Source organism: Bactrocera neohumeralis, unplaced genomic scaffold (assembly GCF_024586455.1).
Source record: "Bactrocera neohumeralis isolate Rockhampton unplaced genomic scaffold, APGP_CSIRO_Bneo_wtdbg2-racon-allhic-juicebox.fasta_v2 cluster10, whole genome shotgun sequence".
In the NCBI taxonomy this organism is placed as follows: Eukaryota; Metazoa; Arthropoda; class Insecta; order Diptera; family Tephritidae; genus Bactrocera; species Bactrocera neohumeralis.
The window spans coordinates 14,702,545-14,721,187 of NW_026089623.1; the positions used below are offsets into that span (position 1 = coordinate 14,702,545).

Consider the following 18,643-nt stretch of genomic DNA (forward strand, 5'->3'; position numbering starts at 1 on the left):
GTGATCGAGCGGACTGGTAGCATGACATACAGCGATATCCTAAAGGCGGTTAAAAAAGAAGATGCGCTCCAGAAACTGGGTGAAAGTGTAACCAGGATAAGGAAGACAGCTAAAGGGGAAATTTTAATGGAACTTAAGAGCGCGCAAATGGAACACACTGCTGACTACACCAGCGAAATAGGCAAAGTACTTGGAGATCAAGCAAAAATTAAAGCCCTAACGAGTGAGACCACTGTGGAAATCCGGGATCTGGATGAAATAACAGGAGAGGAAGACATTGCCTATGCTATTCGCACGCAAATAGGAAAACTAGAGGACTTTGATAAAGGCTCAATCAGAGGCATTAGGGCGCCCAAACAGCTGTGATAAGCCTCCCCGCCTTACAGGCTAGGCTACTTATTGAAGCCAAAAAAATCAAAATAGGATGGGTTGTGTGTAGAATTAGGGAGAAGCCTAACCTTAAAAAATGCTTCCGATGCTTGGAATATGGCCACCTAGCGAGAACCTGCAAAAACTCAGACGATAGGAGTCAGTGCTGCCTCAAATGTGAGGACAAAGGGCACTTCGCAAAGACATTCAGCAAGGAGCCGTCCTGCAGTGCATGTAAAAAACAAGGAAAAGAGAAGTCTGACCATCAGATAGGCAGCAAGAAATGTCCTCTCTACCAAGAAGCGTGCAAAAGAGCCAAAATATGAGAGTTCTACAGCTCAACCTCAACCACTGCGAAGCAGCTCAAGATCTACTTACGCATACAGTGTTTGAGCAGAAAATCGACGTGGCAATAGTCTGCGAACAATATAAAAACATTAGCGCAGCATGGACCTCCGACCTAACGAGCAAAGCGGCCATTTGTGCCTGTGGAACAAACGTGTTCCAAGAAAAGCCACTAACAGGACAAGCCTATTACACGCGGGCAAAAATATGCGAAATAAACTTTTATAGTTGCTACATTCCGCCAAGCAGCGCACAAGACGATAATGAAAGAATAATCGATAATCTAGTACGAGAAGTGTCGAATACCGCAATGAACATAGTGGCAGGTGACTTCAATGCATGGGCAGTGGAGTGGGGTAGCGCGTACACGAGTAGACGGAGAGAAACCCTTCTGAAGGCCTTTTCGGTACTGAACACCGTCTTGCTGAATACTGGTAACAGAAATACTTTCGAAAAAAACGGCCGCGGTTCTGTAATCGATATAACGTTCGCTAGTAGCTCTCTAGTGCGGTCGTGTACATGGCAAGTGAGCGACCTGTACACACACAGTGACCACTTGGCAATTCTGCTAGAAATCGACAGAACGCACAAATTGCCTAAGTCTCTTAAAAAGGTTCAAACCAGAGGCTGGAAAGCCGAAACACTTGATGACGATATCTACAAATTAATGTTAGAAGACAATCCGAACTACGCTATGGACATAGAACAGAAGGCTGAATGCCTAGTTAAACATGTCAGTAAAGCCTGCGATGCCGCTATGTGTAGGAAAAAACAAGACACATACAGGAAACCCGCATACTGGTGGAATGAGACTATTGAGGCCCTGAGAAGTGAATGCCACAAAGCTAGGCGCCAGTGTCAAAGGCGACGACAAACGCCAGAATTCATGATGCTAAGCGAGCACTTTAAACGAAAGCGGAATGAACTGAAGAAATCAATAAAGAAGAGCAAAGCCTGTTGCTTTAAAGAGCTATGCAACAAGGTCGAAGAAAACCCGTGGGGTGATGCATACAAAATCGTCATGTCAAAGCTTAAAGGCCATAAAGGACAAGCGCCTACATGCCCTAGACTATTAAAGACGGTTGTCCAAACGCTCTTTCCGACGCAACTGTTACAAAGGCAGCAAGTAAAAGAAGCTACAAACGTACCACTAGTTACTGACCAAGAAACTATTGAAGCAACAGAAAGATTTGCAAACACTAAAGCATCAGTCCTAGATGGCATACCAAATAAGGCCCAGAAACTCGCTATTAAAAATAAACCCACCCCATTTACGGAAGTTTATACGCAATGCTTACAGGAAGGAGTATTCCCTAAGATTTTGAAAAAGCAGCGGCTGGTGCTTATACAAAAGCCAAATAAACCAGCAGGAGAGCCAGGCTCCTACCGACCATTATGTATGTTGGACACAATGGGGAAAATACTGGAGCGTATAATCTGCGTGCGGCTAGAACAACATCTAGAAAGACAGCCACCGGGCTTAGCCGAAAACCAATATGGTTTTCGAAGGCACAGGTCGACAATAGACGCCATAAAAAAGCTAACAGAGGTCGCAAGCAATGCAATTGAGGGAACCAGATGGTTATATGGCACCAAAGAATACTGCGCGGTTGTGACGTTCGACGTAAAAAATGCCTTCAACTCGGCCTATTGGCCGCATATCATGGAAGCCCTGAAACTAAAGAAGACACCACTCTACCTACTGAAGATCATATCTAGCTACCTCTTCGACAGATTACTGCTATATGACACAGAAGAAGGTCCTAAATACTACACTGTAACAGGCGGTGTACCACAAGACTCAGTACTGGGCCACTACTGTGGAATGTTTTATACGACGATGTGATCCGCCTCCCTCTGCTCAAAGAAATACAAATAATCGGGTACGATGATGATATAGCAGTAACGGTAGTGGCAAAAGAAATAAGCCAGATTGAGGACCTATGCAACCACGTGGCGATAAAAATAAAAGAATGGCTCACAAAAGCAAAGCTCCAGCTAGCAGGCCAAAAAACTGAAGCGGTACTAATAACGAGTAGAAAAAAGCTAGAGGCGACTACGCTCAACATCGATGGATACAATATCCCAACGCAACAATCGTTGAAATACCTAGGTGTAATTATTGACGCGAGGCTAAATTATCGGACCCACATCGAGAAAGCCTGTGAGGGAGCAGCAAAAGTGACGGCTGCATTAGCGAGAATCATGGCCAATATAGGTGGACCTAGTCAAAACAGACGCGCTCTTCTATCAAAAGTTAGCCAGTCAGTACTTATGTACGCCGCACCCATATGGGGACCAGCATTGCTGCGCAAAACATATGCGAATAGGACAAAAGCAGTAGTTCGGTTAAGTGCAACCAGGGTAGCTTGCGCTTTCCAGACTGTATCACACGAAGCGGCTGGAATTATTTCAGGTATCATGCCTCCAGATATTATGGCGATGGAGCTAAAACGAATTTATGACAAAACGAAAAACGCGGGCAGACGGCTAAATAAACAAGAGAAGCAGCAAGAAAGGCAAACCAGCCTAAACGAGTGGCAGAAACGATGGGACGAAACAACAAAAGGTATATGGACACACACGTTAATCAGAAATTTGCAGTTGTGGATAGAGAGAAATCCCTGTGAAACGGACTATTACTTGACGCAGTTCCTGACTGGGCACGGCTGCTTCAGAGAGTATTTACACAAATATGGACATGACGATGGGTTTAACTGCTCTTTTTGCGGAAACGGGATTGAGAGCGCGTGGCACATTTTCTTTCTGTGCTCCCGTTATAAAGATGAAAGAGAGGAGCTAGAGCAACTTCTCTCAGAGCGGCTAACCCCTGAAAATATTGTACCACACATGCTACGTTCCCAACAGGTGTGGAAGTTTGTTAGAGAATGGAGCGCGACAGCCCTAATAGAGCTAAGAAGGAAGGAATGGCAAAGAAAGAGCGAAAGACGGGTGATCAACTTGGAAACTTCTTAGAACGAGAGCCAACCGGCTAAAGCTATCCTTGCGAAGAAATGCCTAGCGGCGGTCCCGCAAGGAAATTAAATAGCTTGAGGAGACGGAGTTAGGGTTTAGTACGTAGGCGTCCTACTCCGAACGTTTCCGCACTTGTTAACAATGGCGGCACATGCGCGAGTAGGATGAATCGTGCATGCCGTCCGAAACAGGACGGTATCTTTCGAAGATTTCCCCTCCGGCAACAAAAAAAAAAAAAAAACAAAAAAACATTGCCGTTATACAAGTCACCGTTGTGCATAAATCGCCGTTGCACCAATAACCGTCGTACACATTGCCGCCGCACAAGTCACCGTCGTGTAGATTACCGTCGCACCAATCCTCGCCGTAAAACACACGCTGGTCTGGCTGTCCACTGAAGGGGGGGGTTTGGACACTTCATCTATTGAACTAAATCTTTTATTTGCTAAGGGTTCGTGAGTCCCAAGGCTAACCCTGGAGCAGCTGAGCATACCTCAGCTATGGACGAAACCCCATTACAAATGGCGCCCGAGCAGGGACCTGATTTTGTGAGTGACAGTGGAAAACATGAAACAGTCACCAACGCTCATGACTCAGGTTCGCCGCGCCCCCCAAACAATCACAAGCATCGCAGTACTCCAGCGAATAAGGCTCTAACGCTGGAGACGGACACGACCAGTTGGATTTACTGGCTGAAGAAGGACCGATTAATCACCGAGTGCAGACGACACCACATCGCTGTCGAAGGGCGCACCGTAGCAGATCTCCGTAGCGAGCTGAGCGCCTGCATCCGTGCAAAGCACCACAATAAATCCACGAAGGATCTGGTGAAAGCTTTGGAAAGGGAAATGAAGGAGGAAGATAACGCCACCATACTCGTTCCAACCACCACAGTGAGAATCCCCAGCAAAGCGATAGCAACACGTGACATCACACTGGCTGCGAAATTGCCAGATTTGGAGGTTATGAACTCCGTGCGGCAATGGAACATACGCCACAGCGGTCGCGAAAATTTACACGACTTTTTAGAGCGATGCGAGGAACTCGCCGAGTGCTACTCTATAGCAAATAACCAGCTTCTTGCTACGATGCCGGAAATTTTGCAAGACAAAGCGCTGCAATGGTTTCGTGTAAAACGTAACGTCATGAACACGTGGGACGACTTTCGTTACGAGGCTGAACGGTTCTTTTACCGAAACGACACCTTGCACATCTGGAAGAAACCATCCATCAGCGCAAGCAATTTCCCAGAGAGAAGGCAAAGGATTATGTGCTGGCTATCCAAACGCTTATTCGCCAGCACCCGAAACTTCGCGATGAAGATCACACCGATCGTATATATGACGGTGTAAGGGTGGAATATCGCTTATACGTCCGTCGAAGCGACTTCAACAGCGTAGATGAACTACTCGAGCTAACCGAAGACTACGAATTGTTAAGAAGCGAGAAGGCCAGGCAAGCAAGAAACACCAATCACTGTTTGACGGCGGTAAGTATTTAGTATTGCTGCGAAAAAGTTTGTTGGCGATGTAAGCAGCCGGGACACCGAAGGCACCAATGTCGCAACCAGCACCGAATATTTTGCTCTCGCTGTGGACGCGACGGAATCATGTCTCGAGACTGCAATTGTCCTACACATGCGACGATGCGAGCTACTCCGTCCAAACCCAGTACAATAGCACTCAACGCAACGATTCCGTACCCAGAAGGGAAACAAGATGGCCGTTATTATTTGCCCATTACTGTCGCAGGCATGCAGATAGAAGCTCTGGTGGACACCGGAGCCACGCTCACATATATCGGTAAAGAACTTCAACGTCATCTAGATAAACACCAAATTAAAGCCAGACGCCAGACCCGTCGCATTCAGCTAGCTAACCAGACGTATATACCCTAGCACGAAAATGTATCCTGTTACAATAGAGCTGGGTAACAAGTCTACGCGACTACTTGTATCAGCTCTACCGACGCTTTCGGAACATGTCATCTTAGGCATGGATTTCTTAAGGAAGCGAGACCTGACTATCACCATCGATGGCCAACCTCTAACCGCTACACGCCTAAGCACACCGGCACCCACCGATCATCTTGCTATGCTAACCGAGAGGCAACTTAACGCAGCAAGCATACCAGACGCTTACCCACTTCCCCAGATAAACACGATCCTAGACCGTTTGCTCATCTCTTTCCAGATAAACGAAATGAAACACGTAGTGAGCGGAATGCCACACGCATCGGGCCGCCATACCAAGCGCCAACCACAACCAGCAGATGAGCCTCAAAAGCCACAACCACCACCGGAAGCACGACTTCGTGTGCACACAAATGCAACCGAGGTGCACCCGTTGAACGCAATAAGCGTAGACGTCACCGGATCAGCCGCCCGAACTCGCCCGAGGGCATCCAAGCAGCCCCTAGAGCGCAGCGTCATCAAAGCCTCCACCCGAAGTCGGCCGGCCACAGAACCAGCGGTAGTAGAAGTATTGCCACGACAGACGCCGTTCAGCACAAATGCCCGGAAGCTCCCGACCACCAGGAGAGCCCTAACGCCACGTGAAGCAGACCACGAAGCTGGTGGTCCAGCGAGGCACGGCAACGAGTACCGTCAGGGCGGAAGCCAGTACCGCGAAGCCACTCGCAGAGAAGGCGCAAAAAGCACCCGCCACAACAACGCCGGCGTGCTCGAACGACGATGGGGCGTCTGCCCCAGCAACTGCCACGACCAACGTCGAGACAACGCCGCCTCACCCAAAAGCGACACCAACCGCGACGACGACCCGACCTCCAATTGCCGAGATCAGCGCACGACCGGTCACGCCTGACACATCGCACCAAGAAGTAACACCGGTGACCGAAATCCCAGGGTTCCTGGAAGGGCTGGTAATGACACGACAACACTTTATCAAGCGCTCCAAGCGAACGCTATTCTTCCGGGGCCGACGTCTAGCCCTACAGAAGCTAGAAGGCGACCGGGTTCTGGTGCGATACGGTGGGGAAAGATGCGTGCTTCATTTATATGAGTGAATACCTCAGAGCAGCCATCACAATTAAGTTACTAGTCTTAAGTATGTATTTGCACTATTTATGCATTTATGCAATTACATTAAATGGGTGTCACTAGTTGTAAGTACGCATAGCTATAAGACCTAAGACGCCTTTGTACTATAGGTTAAGAAACAACTATTAAATAAAGGTTTCCACACCCGTTCCCGTTCACGGCACATGCCAACCAGGACAGCCTCCAGCCAACCCATCGTGGGAAATCGAGACCACTCCTTCCACCTGTTACCAGCGAAGTATCGTTGTCCGAAGTGAGGGGGGGACTGTAACGTGGCTTTCACCACCTTACAATAATTTACGTCAACACCACTACACCCGACCTCAACGTAGAGCTTTCCACCATACCAGAATTATCCTAAACTTCACCTCACCGCACTGACCAAAGCTACGCACACAACTCACCCCACTACAGTGGCGAAAGCTGCGCTGTGCTGCTATATAAGCAAGCACTTCACATCCAGTGCGATCATTTTCTTCCAGCACTCCGGCGAGGACGGTCGCCATCGGCAGCAACAGGCAGGGGTAAGTGTAACAATAGTAGAAATAGGTAGCATTGTATATAAAAGTAGAAGTAAACAGTATGGGGTAGACATCGCGCAGAAAAGGCATCATGCCAGTGCTCGCGATGACTCTGCCCTATACAGTAGGAGGGGGGGATTCGCGGGCCTCGCGCAGAAAAGGCATCACCGCCGGGTGATGCCAGTGCTCGCGATGGCCCTGCCCGGTAGTTGAGGGAATTCGCAGGCACCGCGCAGCAAAGGCATCACCGCTGGGTGATGCCAATGCTCGCGATGGCATTGCCGTAACTGCGTCTAGAACACGCGGCGTTAGTACCGCTGCCTGCACACCGTTGGGCACCGTTACGAGAACGCTAACGCGGCCATCAGGCGACTGGGCGATAAGGAACGCCAAGGGAGTTGCGAACCAGAGGTCAACGCTTCGAGTGAGTGCCTTCCCTTGTGCAATCAATTAACCATTTCTCCTCCGCTGTACAAGTCACCGTGCAGATCACCGCAGTACACATTGCCGCTATACAAGTCACCGTGCAGATCACCGCAGTACGCATTGCCGCTGTACAAGTCACCGTGCAGATCACCGCAGTACGCATTGCGGCTGTACAAGTCACCGTGCAGATCACCGCCGTACGCATTGCCGCTGTACAAGTCACCGTGGAGATCACCGCAGTACGCATTGCCGCTGTACAAGTCACCGTGCAGATCACCGCAGTACGCATTCCCGCTGTACAAGTCACCGTGCAGATCACCGCAGCACGCATTGCCGCTGTACAAGTCACAGTGCAGATCACCGCAGTACACATTGCCGCTGTACAAGTCACCGTTGTGCATAAATCGCCGTTGCACAAATCACCGTCGTACACATTGCAGTTGTACAAGTCACCGTTGTGCATAAATCGCCGTTGCACAAATCACCGTCGTACACATTGCCGTTGTACAATCACCGTTGTGCATAAATCGCCGTTGCACCAATAACCGTCGTACACATTGCCGCCGCACAAGTCACCGTCGTGTAGATCACCGTCGCACCAATCCTCGCCGTAAAACACACGCTGGTCTGGCTGTCCACTGAAAGGGGGGTGTGTGGACACTTCATCTATTGAACTAAATCTTTTATTTGCTAAGGGTTCGTGGGTCCCAAGGCTGACCCTGGAGCGGCTGAGCATACCTCAGCTAAGGGCGAAACCCCATTACAGAATTCTCGCCTCACAACTCATTTCACGTGTTTACAGAAATTAGAGCATTAATACAGAATAAAAGACGTTTACGAAAAAAATGTCAAACCAGCAGAAAGCCAACTGGCAAAACAATTCTAAGCCACAATGCGGCTAAACGAAAAATTAGCTGATTTCAGAAATAAATCGATATCCGAATATATTGAGAGTTTAAATTATAGAAATAATGAAGACCATAAGATATGGAATGCTACAAAATACATAAAACGGCCTAAAAAAAGAAATGTACCTATCAAAGACAGTAACAACGTTTGGTGTAGAACAGATAAAAGTAAAGCAAATGCATTTAGTAAATACCTTGAAACAACTTGCACTCCTTTTGATAACAATGGCAGGAACAATGATGCTGAAATATTAGAATTCCTTGACATAGCATGTCAAATGTCTTTTCCACTGAAGCATATAACACCCGCTGAAATACGTACTGAAATAGAGAAATTGCCTAACAAGAAAGCCCCAGGATATGACAAAATTGATGCCAAAGTAGCTAAATGTTTACCTAAAAAAGGAATTATGTTGCTAACACTTATATATAATTCTATTTTAAAGCTTAACCATTTCCTAAAAGAGAATACCTGAACATCAAAAGGCGATACCTGAACTTCAATTTGGGTTTCGTCGATATCATGGTACTCCCGAACAATGCCACCGTGTATTAATTACATTATTGATGCTTTAGAACGTAAAGAATATTGTTCAGCTGCGTTTTTAGACATACAGCAAGCATTTGATAAAGTTTGGCATCATGGTCTACTATTCAAATTAAAAAAAAGTATTCTCCGCTCAAGTATATCTAATTCTCAAGTCTTATTTAACAAGCAGGTCGTTTTATGTAAAGATAAATGACGATACGTCTGACATAAAATACATAAATGCTGGAGTACCACAGGGAAGCGTTCTTGGCCCTGTACTATACACCATCTTTACATCTGATATTCCTGAAACTGGAAATGTATTAATTGGTGACCGAAATCCCAGGGTTCCTGGAAGGGCTGGTAATGACACGACAACACTTTATCAAGCGCTCCAAGCGAACGCTATTCTTCCGGGGCCGACGTCTAGCCCTACAGAAGCTAGAAGGCGACCGGGTTCTGGTGCGATACGGTGGGGAAAGATGCGTCCTTCATTTATATGAGTGAATACCTCAGAGCAGCCATCACAATTAAGTTACTAGTCTTAAGTATGTATTTGCACTATTTATGCATTTATGCAATTACATTAAATGGGTGTCACTAGTTGTAAGTACGCATAGCTATAAGACCTAAGACGCCTTTGTACTATAGGTTAAGAAACAACTATTAAATAAAGGTTTCCACACCCGTTCCCCGTTCACGGCACATGCCAACCAGGACAGCCAGACAGCCTCCAGCCAACCCATCGTGGGAAATCGAGACCACTCCTTCCACCTGTTACCAGCGAAGTATCGTTGTCCGAAGTGAGGGGGGGACTGTAACGTGGCTTTCACCACCTTACAATAATTTACGTCAACACCACTACACCCGACCTCAACGTAGAGCTTTCCACCATACCAGAATTATCCTAAACTTCACCTCACCGCACTGACCAAAGCTACGCACACAACTCACCCCACTACAGTGGCGAAAGCTGCGCTGTGCTGCTATATAAGCAAGCACTTCACATCCAGTGCGATCATTTTCTTCCAGCACTCCGGCGAGGACGGTCGCCATCGGCAGCAACAGGCAGGGGTAAGTGTAACAATAGTAGAAATAGGTAGCATTGTATATAAAAGTAGAAGTAAACAGTATGGGGTAGACATCGCGCAGAAAAGGCATCATGCCAGTGCTCGCGATGACTCTGCCCTATACAGTAGGAGGGGGGGATTCGCGGGCTTCGCGCAGAAAAGGCATCACCGCCGGGTGATGCCAGTGCTCGCGATGGCCCTGCCCGGTAGTTGAGGGAATTCGCAGGCACCGCGCAGCAAAGGCATCACCGCTGGGTGATGCCAATGCTCGCGATGGCATTGCCGTAACTGCGTCTAGAACACGCGGCGTTAGTACCGCTGCCTGCACACCGTTGGGCACCGTTACGAGAACGCTAACGCGGCCATCAGGCGACTGGGCGATAAGGAACGCCAAGGGAGTTGCGAACCAGAGGTCAACGCTTCGAGTGAGTGCCTTCCCTTGTGCAATCAATTAACCATTTCTCCTCCGCTGTACAAGTCACCGTGCAGATCACCGCAGTACACATTGCCGCTATACAAGTCACCGTGCAGATCACCGCAGTACGCATTGCCGCTGTACAAGTCACCGTGCAGATCACCGCAGTACGCATTGCGGCTGTACAAGTCACCGTGCAGATCACCGCCGTACGCATTGCCGCTATACAAGTCACCGTGGAGATCACCGCAGTACGCATTGCCGCTGTACAAGTCACCGTGCAGATCACCGCAGTACGCATTCCCGCTGTACAAGTCACCGTGCAGATCACCGCAGCACGCATTGCCGCTGTACAAGTCACCGTGCAGATCACCGCAGTACACATTGCCGCTGTACAAGTCACCGTTGTGCATAAATCGCCGTTGCACAAATCACCGTCGTACACATTGCAGTTGTACAAGTCACCGTTGTGCATAAATCGCCGTTGCACAAATCACCGTCGTACACATTGCCGTTGTACAATCACCGTTGTGCATAAATCGCCGTTGCACCAATCACCGTCGTACACATTGCCGTTGTACAAGTCACCGTTGTGCATAAATCGCCGTTGCACCAATAACCGTCGTACACATTGCCGCCGCACAAGTCACCGTCGTGTAGATCACCGTCGCACCAATCCTCGCCGTAAAACACACGCTGGTCTGGCTGTCCACTGAAAGGGGGGTGTGGAAAGGCGATACCTGAACTTCAATTTGGGTTTCGTCGATATCATGGTACTCCCGAACAATGCCACCGTGTAATTAATTACATTATTGATGCTTTAGAACGTAAAGAATATTGTTCAGCTGCGTTTTTAGACATACAGCAAGCATTTGATAAAGTTTGGCATCATGGTCTACTATTCAAATTATAAAAAAGTATTCTCCGCTCAAGTATATCTAATTCTCAAGTCTTATTTAACAAGCAGGTCGTTTTATGTAAAGATAAATGACGATACGTCTGACATAAAATACATAAATGCTGGAGTACCACAGGGAAGCGTTCTTGGCCCTGTACTATACACCATCTTTACATCTGACATTCCTGAAACTGGAAATGTATTAATTGCTACTTATGCTGATGACACTGCTCTAATTTAGTGCAAAGAGAATTGAACAAGATAGAGACTCGGTTAGATTGCTAGAAAATGAAAGCAAAAGTTAGTAAATCCGTAAACGCTTTATTTACATTAGGGCGAGGCGACTGCCCTCCTTTGCTTTTAAATGGCAATACTATTCCTAAAAGTGGTAGCGTTAAATACCTCGACATGCACTTGGACAAACGATTAACTTGAAAACAGCATATACAAGCCAAAAATAAACAATTAAAAATAAAAACCAAACAACTTTATTGGCTACTTGGACATACTATACATCGCAGTTACATCTTGAAAATAAATTACTATTATATAAATCTATATAAAATCTATATGGACATACGGTGTGCAACTCTGGGGCACTGCTTGTAATTCAAATATTGAAATTCTACAAAGATACCAATCGAAAACTCTAAGATTAATTACAAACGCGCCTTGGTTCATAACAAATAAAGCCATTCATTCAGACCTGAATATATGTTAAAGATGAAATTAAAAAATTTAGTTCAGCATATTTGCACAGGGTAAGTTATCATGACAATTCTTTGGCTGTCATGTTATTAGATGATAGTAATGAAACTATTAGACTTAAAAGACAAGATCTCCCATTTAGGAATTAAGTAAATGTTTAATTACATATGTTACTACGATATTAAATGTATAATTAAATTTTTTATATATGTAAACATTTGTATTTAGAACATATTGTTATATTGTATATTATTTTTCATAAGTTTATTTTTATTTACTAAAATAGATTGCAAATAAAATGTATTTAACAAACAAAAAACAAAAAAATATTTTAAAACAAACAAAAAACAAATAAGGAAGGGCTAAGTTCGGGTGGCACCAAACATTTTATACTCTTGCAAATTACAAGAATCAAAGCCAGGGATTTACTTTGAGGTGTAAAGCCAATCGTAGGTAGAAGTGATATAAGAAGAATTCCACTCAGCAAATTTGGTTGTTGTGGCTTAAGTGGTTTATGAGATATATACATGTGGGATTCGAATTGTTGTCCGAATTTCATAATTCATCATAATTAACAGATAAGTGGCAACCACTTATTCGAATGTCAAATAGTGGATGCCAATTGTGGATTACGTAGAAGTTGTGGGCGGTAAGGTTTAGCGTCCATCATAGCGAGATAAGAATGATTGCCATTCCTGATTGTAACGCGGAGCAGTGTAGTACTCATTTTATTGAGCTAGAGATATTCTTCGCTAAAGCGCCATATTATTCAGTTTTTCCGTTTAAGTGACTTTTGTGATTTCCATTCTAAATTGTTACGCTGGGGGTAGTAAAACGCTCCGTGCCGATATATGAGACACTCCGTAGAGTTTAAGTGATTCTCTTTGTTAATTGCAACATCCAGCGTAACGGATGCGCTGCGAATTTGGTGACTTTAATTTTTCCTTTATTGTAACGCTGAGCGTAGCGACGCTCAGTGCTAATTTGGTGACTTTTGGCTAATCTAAATCTAAGTGATACGTTTATTTGAATTTTATTGTGAATAAAGCAAACCATACGTAATATAAAAGTGTATTTTAATTCCGTAAATCAGAAATTTTACATACATTAAACTTGTTAGTGGGAGGGGCCACGCTTACTTTTTCAAAAAATTTTGCCTACAGATGCCCCTTACTACCGCAATCCTCTGTACCAAATTGCAGCCTTATATCCTAAATAGGTGCTGAGTTATTGCACTTTATAAGTTTTCGACTAATGGCGATAAGTGGGCGAGGTGGTGGTCCGATGTCGCCCATCTACGAACTCGATTTTTTTTTGTACTAAGGAACCAACATACTATGTTTGATCAAGATCTCTCATTTTTTTCTATTCTTGCAGTCGCCATTTATTCATAAATTAAGTAAAAATTGCCAAAATAAAAAGAGAATGCTGCGATTATATACAAACTTTAACGGATATTTTATTCATGTAATTCAGTGCGAATTACGCGATGGGATTCACATTAAAACTGTACTGTCATTTTAATACTAGTGATACCATTTGCTTATTGCAAAACCATCAAGCTAATGAGATTTCACATATTGTTTATAATATTATAAGCAGGTAATATTGTGACATACGTTAATTCTTAACTTAATTTAATATAAATATATTATATTTATTTTCAGGCTTCCAAACTGTCAAAATGCATGTCTTAACTATGGTGGTGGCATATTCTCGCGTGGCGCAAAATTTAAATATACTGGACGAACCGAGAGAGAAATTTTAAACGACATCATATATTCATCTTATTCACCATTGGAAGAAGATGGTTTAGAAAACAAAACAAAATCCAACAGCGTACCAGTCACACCATCTAGTCCAAAAGGCGACTTGTCTTATATCCGTAATGTATATTACATTTTTTATACGATTTTATTAGCTATAAGTAAAGCTGAAACTCCATACTTATACCTACAGTATCTGCGTCAGCTGAACCACGACCATAATAAAATAACCAAAATCGGTTTTTCTTAATAGCTAACCTGCTAAAACTAACAATAAATATAAGTATTTATGATATTTTGTTTTCTGCTGAATAACACACTTACAATTCGTAATAATTGAAAGCCTATTTCTATGTTACTTAGCAAAAGATCCATACTTAGTTCTTCCGCTATAACTTGGAGCCCTAAGGCGAATTAAAAATGGGGCCCTACGGCTATATAAACTGACTGGGTTTTATCAAATAAAAATATGAAATATACTATAAATACTTTAAAAATGCTAAGCTGCTTAAGCTTTTTTTTTTGCACTGCAAGTATTAAAAATATTAAACAGTAACAACATAATTTACAATTAATACATGGTGAAGGTTTGGCTAACAAAACGAAATAGAGAAGATTTAAGGGTTTTTCATATAAAAGTCGGGCCTACCAACTGACTAAATAACAATTGTATTTACAACCTTTTCTTAGCTTTCGTTTTCGCAAAAGTATCAATGACTTTGTTAAAATCCAGGCTTCATGCGGTTTTGTTTTCAATTGCTTTTAGCGATAGATGTCGGAGTCGAGTTTGGCCCATATTATTTCTTAAATAATTTCTTATTATTTTTAATTTGCTAAATGACCTTTCAGCTGCTGCAGAAGTCACAGGAATTGTAAAAAAAATAATAACATTGCTGTAAATACTTCCGTTAGGTCGCATTCTATCACTCCATATTTGCTCATTATTTCCTTACATATGTAATTTGTTGAACAGTCCATGCTTGAACTAATTGAAGTAAAACTAGATGGTAAATATTAATAAATTAAAGTGAAAAACTAGGGCATGTTATATCTGAATATTATCTTTGGAATTCGTCACACTTTTTTAATAAAGTTGCTTTATCAACATGTAATACAAATGTTGGTGTTAGGAAATCGAATATATGACAGACTAATTCTTCATAATGTTTTTTAACTTTTTGTTTCCTTTTTTCTTGAAAATTGGTAGCAATAATTCTAAGTCATTTCTATAAATTTCTTTGATCTCTGCTAAAACTTTACTCGCCTCGCTCAAATTGACGTGTTATCCTTCCTGACTTCTTAATGTCCTCTCAAAGCCAAAGAACTCTTTGTTAGGGTAAGTATGATATCGAATAACTTTTGATTTTTGTTTACTATCTTCTCTTTCTTGACGTTGTTTGCGTTTAAATGCACCACTGGGTTTCTTCTTTTTATCCATAATTCTTGAATTTCTCTCAAATGAGTTCTCATGATTAAAGTGGTGTTGCAACTGTCATATTCATTTTGAAAATCGGAAAAATTTCCAAAAGTTCAGTTCGATCGAGATTTCTGGTAAGGATTCAGGGCCCTTGGGGAGCCCGGGGCATTGCCTCGCCTAGCCCCTAGGTGGCTAGGCCACTGCTGTTGGACTCTAGCCAGAGGGACGAATAGATTGAAACTTGTGTAATGCCTATAAAGGTCTCATTTTTACTCAGTGGTTTTTTCACCCATCAAATCTTTAATACGATTTCACTCACTATTCTCGGTTTTTATACTCTTGCCATAATAAAATAATTTCTTTTGATGGTTCGAGATACTGGCGAATGCCACTCGCTCAAAGGCCTGAATCGAAGCAGGATTATCCGCATAGACTTTAGACTTTACATATCCTCACAGAAAAAGTCTAACGATGGGATATCACGCAATCTTGGTGACAAATCGACTGGTTCAAAACGTGAAATATCTGCTCACCGAAGTTTGATCAAATTGAAAGGTGAATTTTTAATTTATACTTCATTACGCATGTACCATGGTGAACCCGTGATTGTTTTTTTTAGATTGGAACCATTGTATTATATCAATGTTGGTTGCACAGGTCGTTTTTTGAATCGGTAAATTTTTTTTTTCTGTACGTTGGTAATACTGTTAGTGACATCTATGCTAAATTTCACGTCGAAATATTCATTAGTATTTGAGATACACATTGTTTTGTGAGACTCTAAAAGTGAATTCTTCGATTTTTACTATGTCTGAATTTATTGAACAAATACGAGTAAGTGCGATAATGCACTATGAGATGGGTTTGCATTGGTTATTCGTGATCATTTCGCCATATTTTCTACTAATATCGTCACGAAACCAACGCATACGCTTGATTTACCTTCGTGTAACTTCAAGTTATTCAGCAAATTCACATGACCAATCCAAGGACACCATTTTGACTCAATTGAGGATATAAAAGCTGAATAGAAGAAGGCTCTGATGGCCATCACGACGAAGGATTTTTTCACATGCTATGATGACTGGACTGCCCCGTTGCTGCGAACGGCGCCTAATCGACTCCCAACGGTCTTCGTGCTCACTATCAGCTACGGCTGCTATATTTTCTATGCTGCGTAGCGGACGAGGTCTTTTCAGTCTAATATTACCCAATAAAGAACGTTATGTCTCAAGATGAGTGATGGTGTTGCGAATTGTATGCTCAATAGGCCGAATATGTTGACCATAAGTTGAGCGAAGCGCGAGTTATGAATTAAAACGTTGCTTTCTACTCTGTAGCAAGAATCAGTCTGACTCTGCCATCAGATCAGCAGCTCGAGTCTCCCCGAATGTGTGGGTGTACCGCACATTCCAACAGACTCAAAATATGCCGAGTCTGCAGTTTTATTCACGTACTGGCTGATCATGCGATGTGGTGCACAACTGCATGCCGTCAGACGTAACCTGAGATGTAACTCCCCAAGAGCCACTCTGAGAAGTCTTTTCATTTTTTTCTTTCACATAAGTAAATAGTAACAATAATTATACTTATTAATATTGCTATAATTAGTGAGGCACTTATGCCATAGGATACGTTTTTATGATATTTTAGTTCCTCTATTTCTTTTAAAATCTTCGATATGGTTTAATAAATTTTTTTCAAAATTTACTTTTACTTCATATGTCTGATTTAATACTGATACAGGATATACTATGTATTTGTCAAAAAATTATTTTTTACAATTTTCATACGATTTTTTTTTACTTCGATTTTACAATTACTAAAATTTATCATATAATTTTTTTTGTTGACAATTTCTTCTTTTATGAAGAAGTGTTCTAATAGTTCCTCTTCTGCGGAATGTATTGGATCTGACATTTCTAAATTGGATTCTCTATCATTACTTTCGTCGATTTTTGGAGAATTTTCAATTAGGCTTAAAAAATCTGCTACCAAAATTATTTTTCCCTTTCTGATATTCCATTTCATAATTAAATTCTTGCAGTTTCAATAGCCACCTTTGGTGCCGTTGTGAAAACTCCCTTCCTTTATATTTATTACTAGCTGTTACCCTGTGCGTTTCGCTACACCTAAATCGATTAAAGCTCTTAAGGGTTTTTACTTTGTGTTTTATTTATTGGTGTTAAACTGTTACTTATTTATAAAACATTTATAAAATATATTGGTATACAACATTTTTGGTTTTTCCACCTGGCGCGTAAATGAATAAGCACCTTGGTGTTGCCACTCTCGAGCATGCGACGAACAATTGGCCGTGGGAGAAGCACGGTTCTTGACGCCGCACACTTGAAACGTTTGCCCTTGCGATTTGTTGATGGTCATCGCAAAGGCAAGACGTACTGGGAACTGCAAGCGCTTAAATTCAAATGGCGTGTCCGTTGGAATCATGGGAATGCGTGGTAAGAGTACAACTTCACCTGCTGCCTTGCCATTTAGTATTGTTGCTTCAATCAAATTTGGCCACAATTTTTTGACTGAAAGTCTTGTGCCATTACACAAAGTCGGTGGCTACAGATTTCGTAGAAGTATAATGGGTGAACCGACTTTCAGGACCAAACGATGCGGTGGCAGACCGGGGGGATCCAAAGAATTCAAGAATTCATTTGGATAATTGACTACTTCATCTTGATTAAAAACGCTATCAATCGATGTTCATATATGTTGTAGCTTCTCCTGGCAGTTTTTCTTGAATGGCAAAATTGATGTCGTTGACGTGTACATTTTTCGGTGCCAATACTGCGCGTTCTTTTAAATAATCGTGGCGTTGATAGTGTTGAACAATATTCGGAAATACACTTTCCATCAATTCTTTTTTCGATAGTAAATGTGTACAAAAGTTGTTCGGCAATGTGATCAAACCGGTATCATCGATTGGTATTTTGCCTTCGCCAATGCCCAACAACTGCTTCGAAAACGCCGCTGCGGATCGATCATTTTGCATATGGACTCGCATGTTGATGGTAAGAGTCAGCCTTTGAACATGTCTCCACAAAACTGACGATTTTAAACATACGTTTATTTCGTCGGCAGGAGTTGATCGAGGAATGACTGACAAAGTTTGCCGAAAATCGCCGGATAATAAGATTAATGCTCCGCCAAAAATTTGTTACTTTTGGCGTAAATCTTGCATTGTTCTATTGAATGCTTCTAATGACTTTTTGTTAGCCATTGGGC

At 43.0% G+C, this 18,643-nt stretch overlaps 1 protein-coding gene across 2 annotated transcripts in view; it reads left to right on the top strand.

Moving 5' to 3' along the window:
* Window positions 1-5,588: 5,588 nt before the first annotated feature.
* Window positions 5,589-18,643, top strand: part of LOC126765301 (uncharacterized) — a 62,961-nt gene continuing 49,906 nt past the window's right edge. For both annotated transcript variants that reach the window (XM_050483017.1, XM_050483018.1), the window contains exons 1-2: window positions 5,589-7,272; window positions 13,891-14,108. In XM_050483017.1, coding sequence (XP_050338974.1) covers window positions 5,595-6,512 — 918 coding nt within the window. In that variant the 5' untranslated portion in view covers window positions 5,589-5,594 and the 3' untranslated portion in view covers window positions 6,513-7,272; window positions 13,891-14,108. The remainder of the gene's footprint in view (window positions 7,273-13,890; window positions 14,109-18,643) is intronic.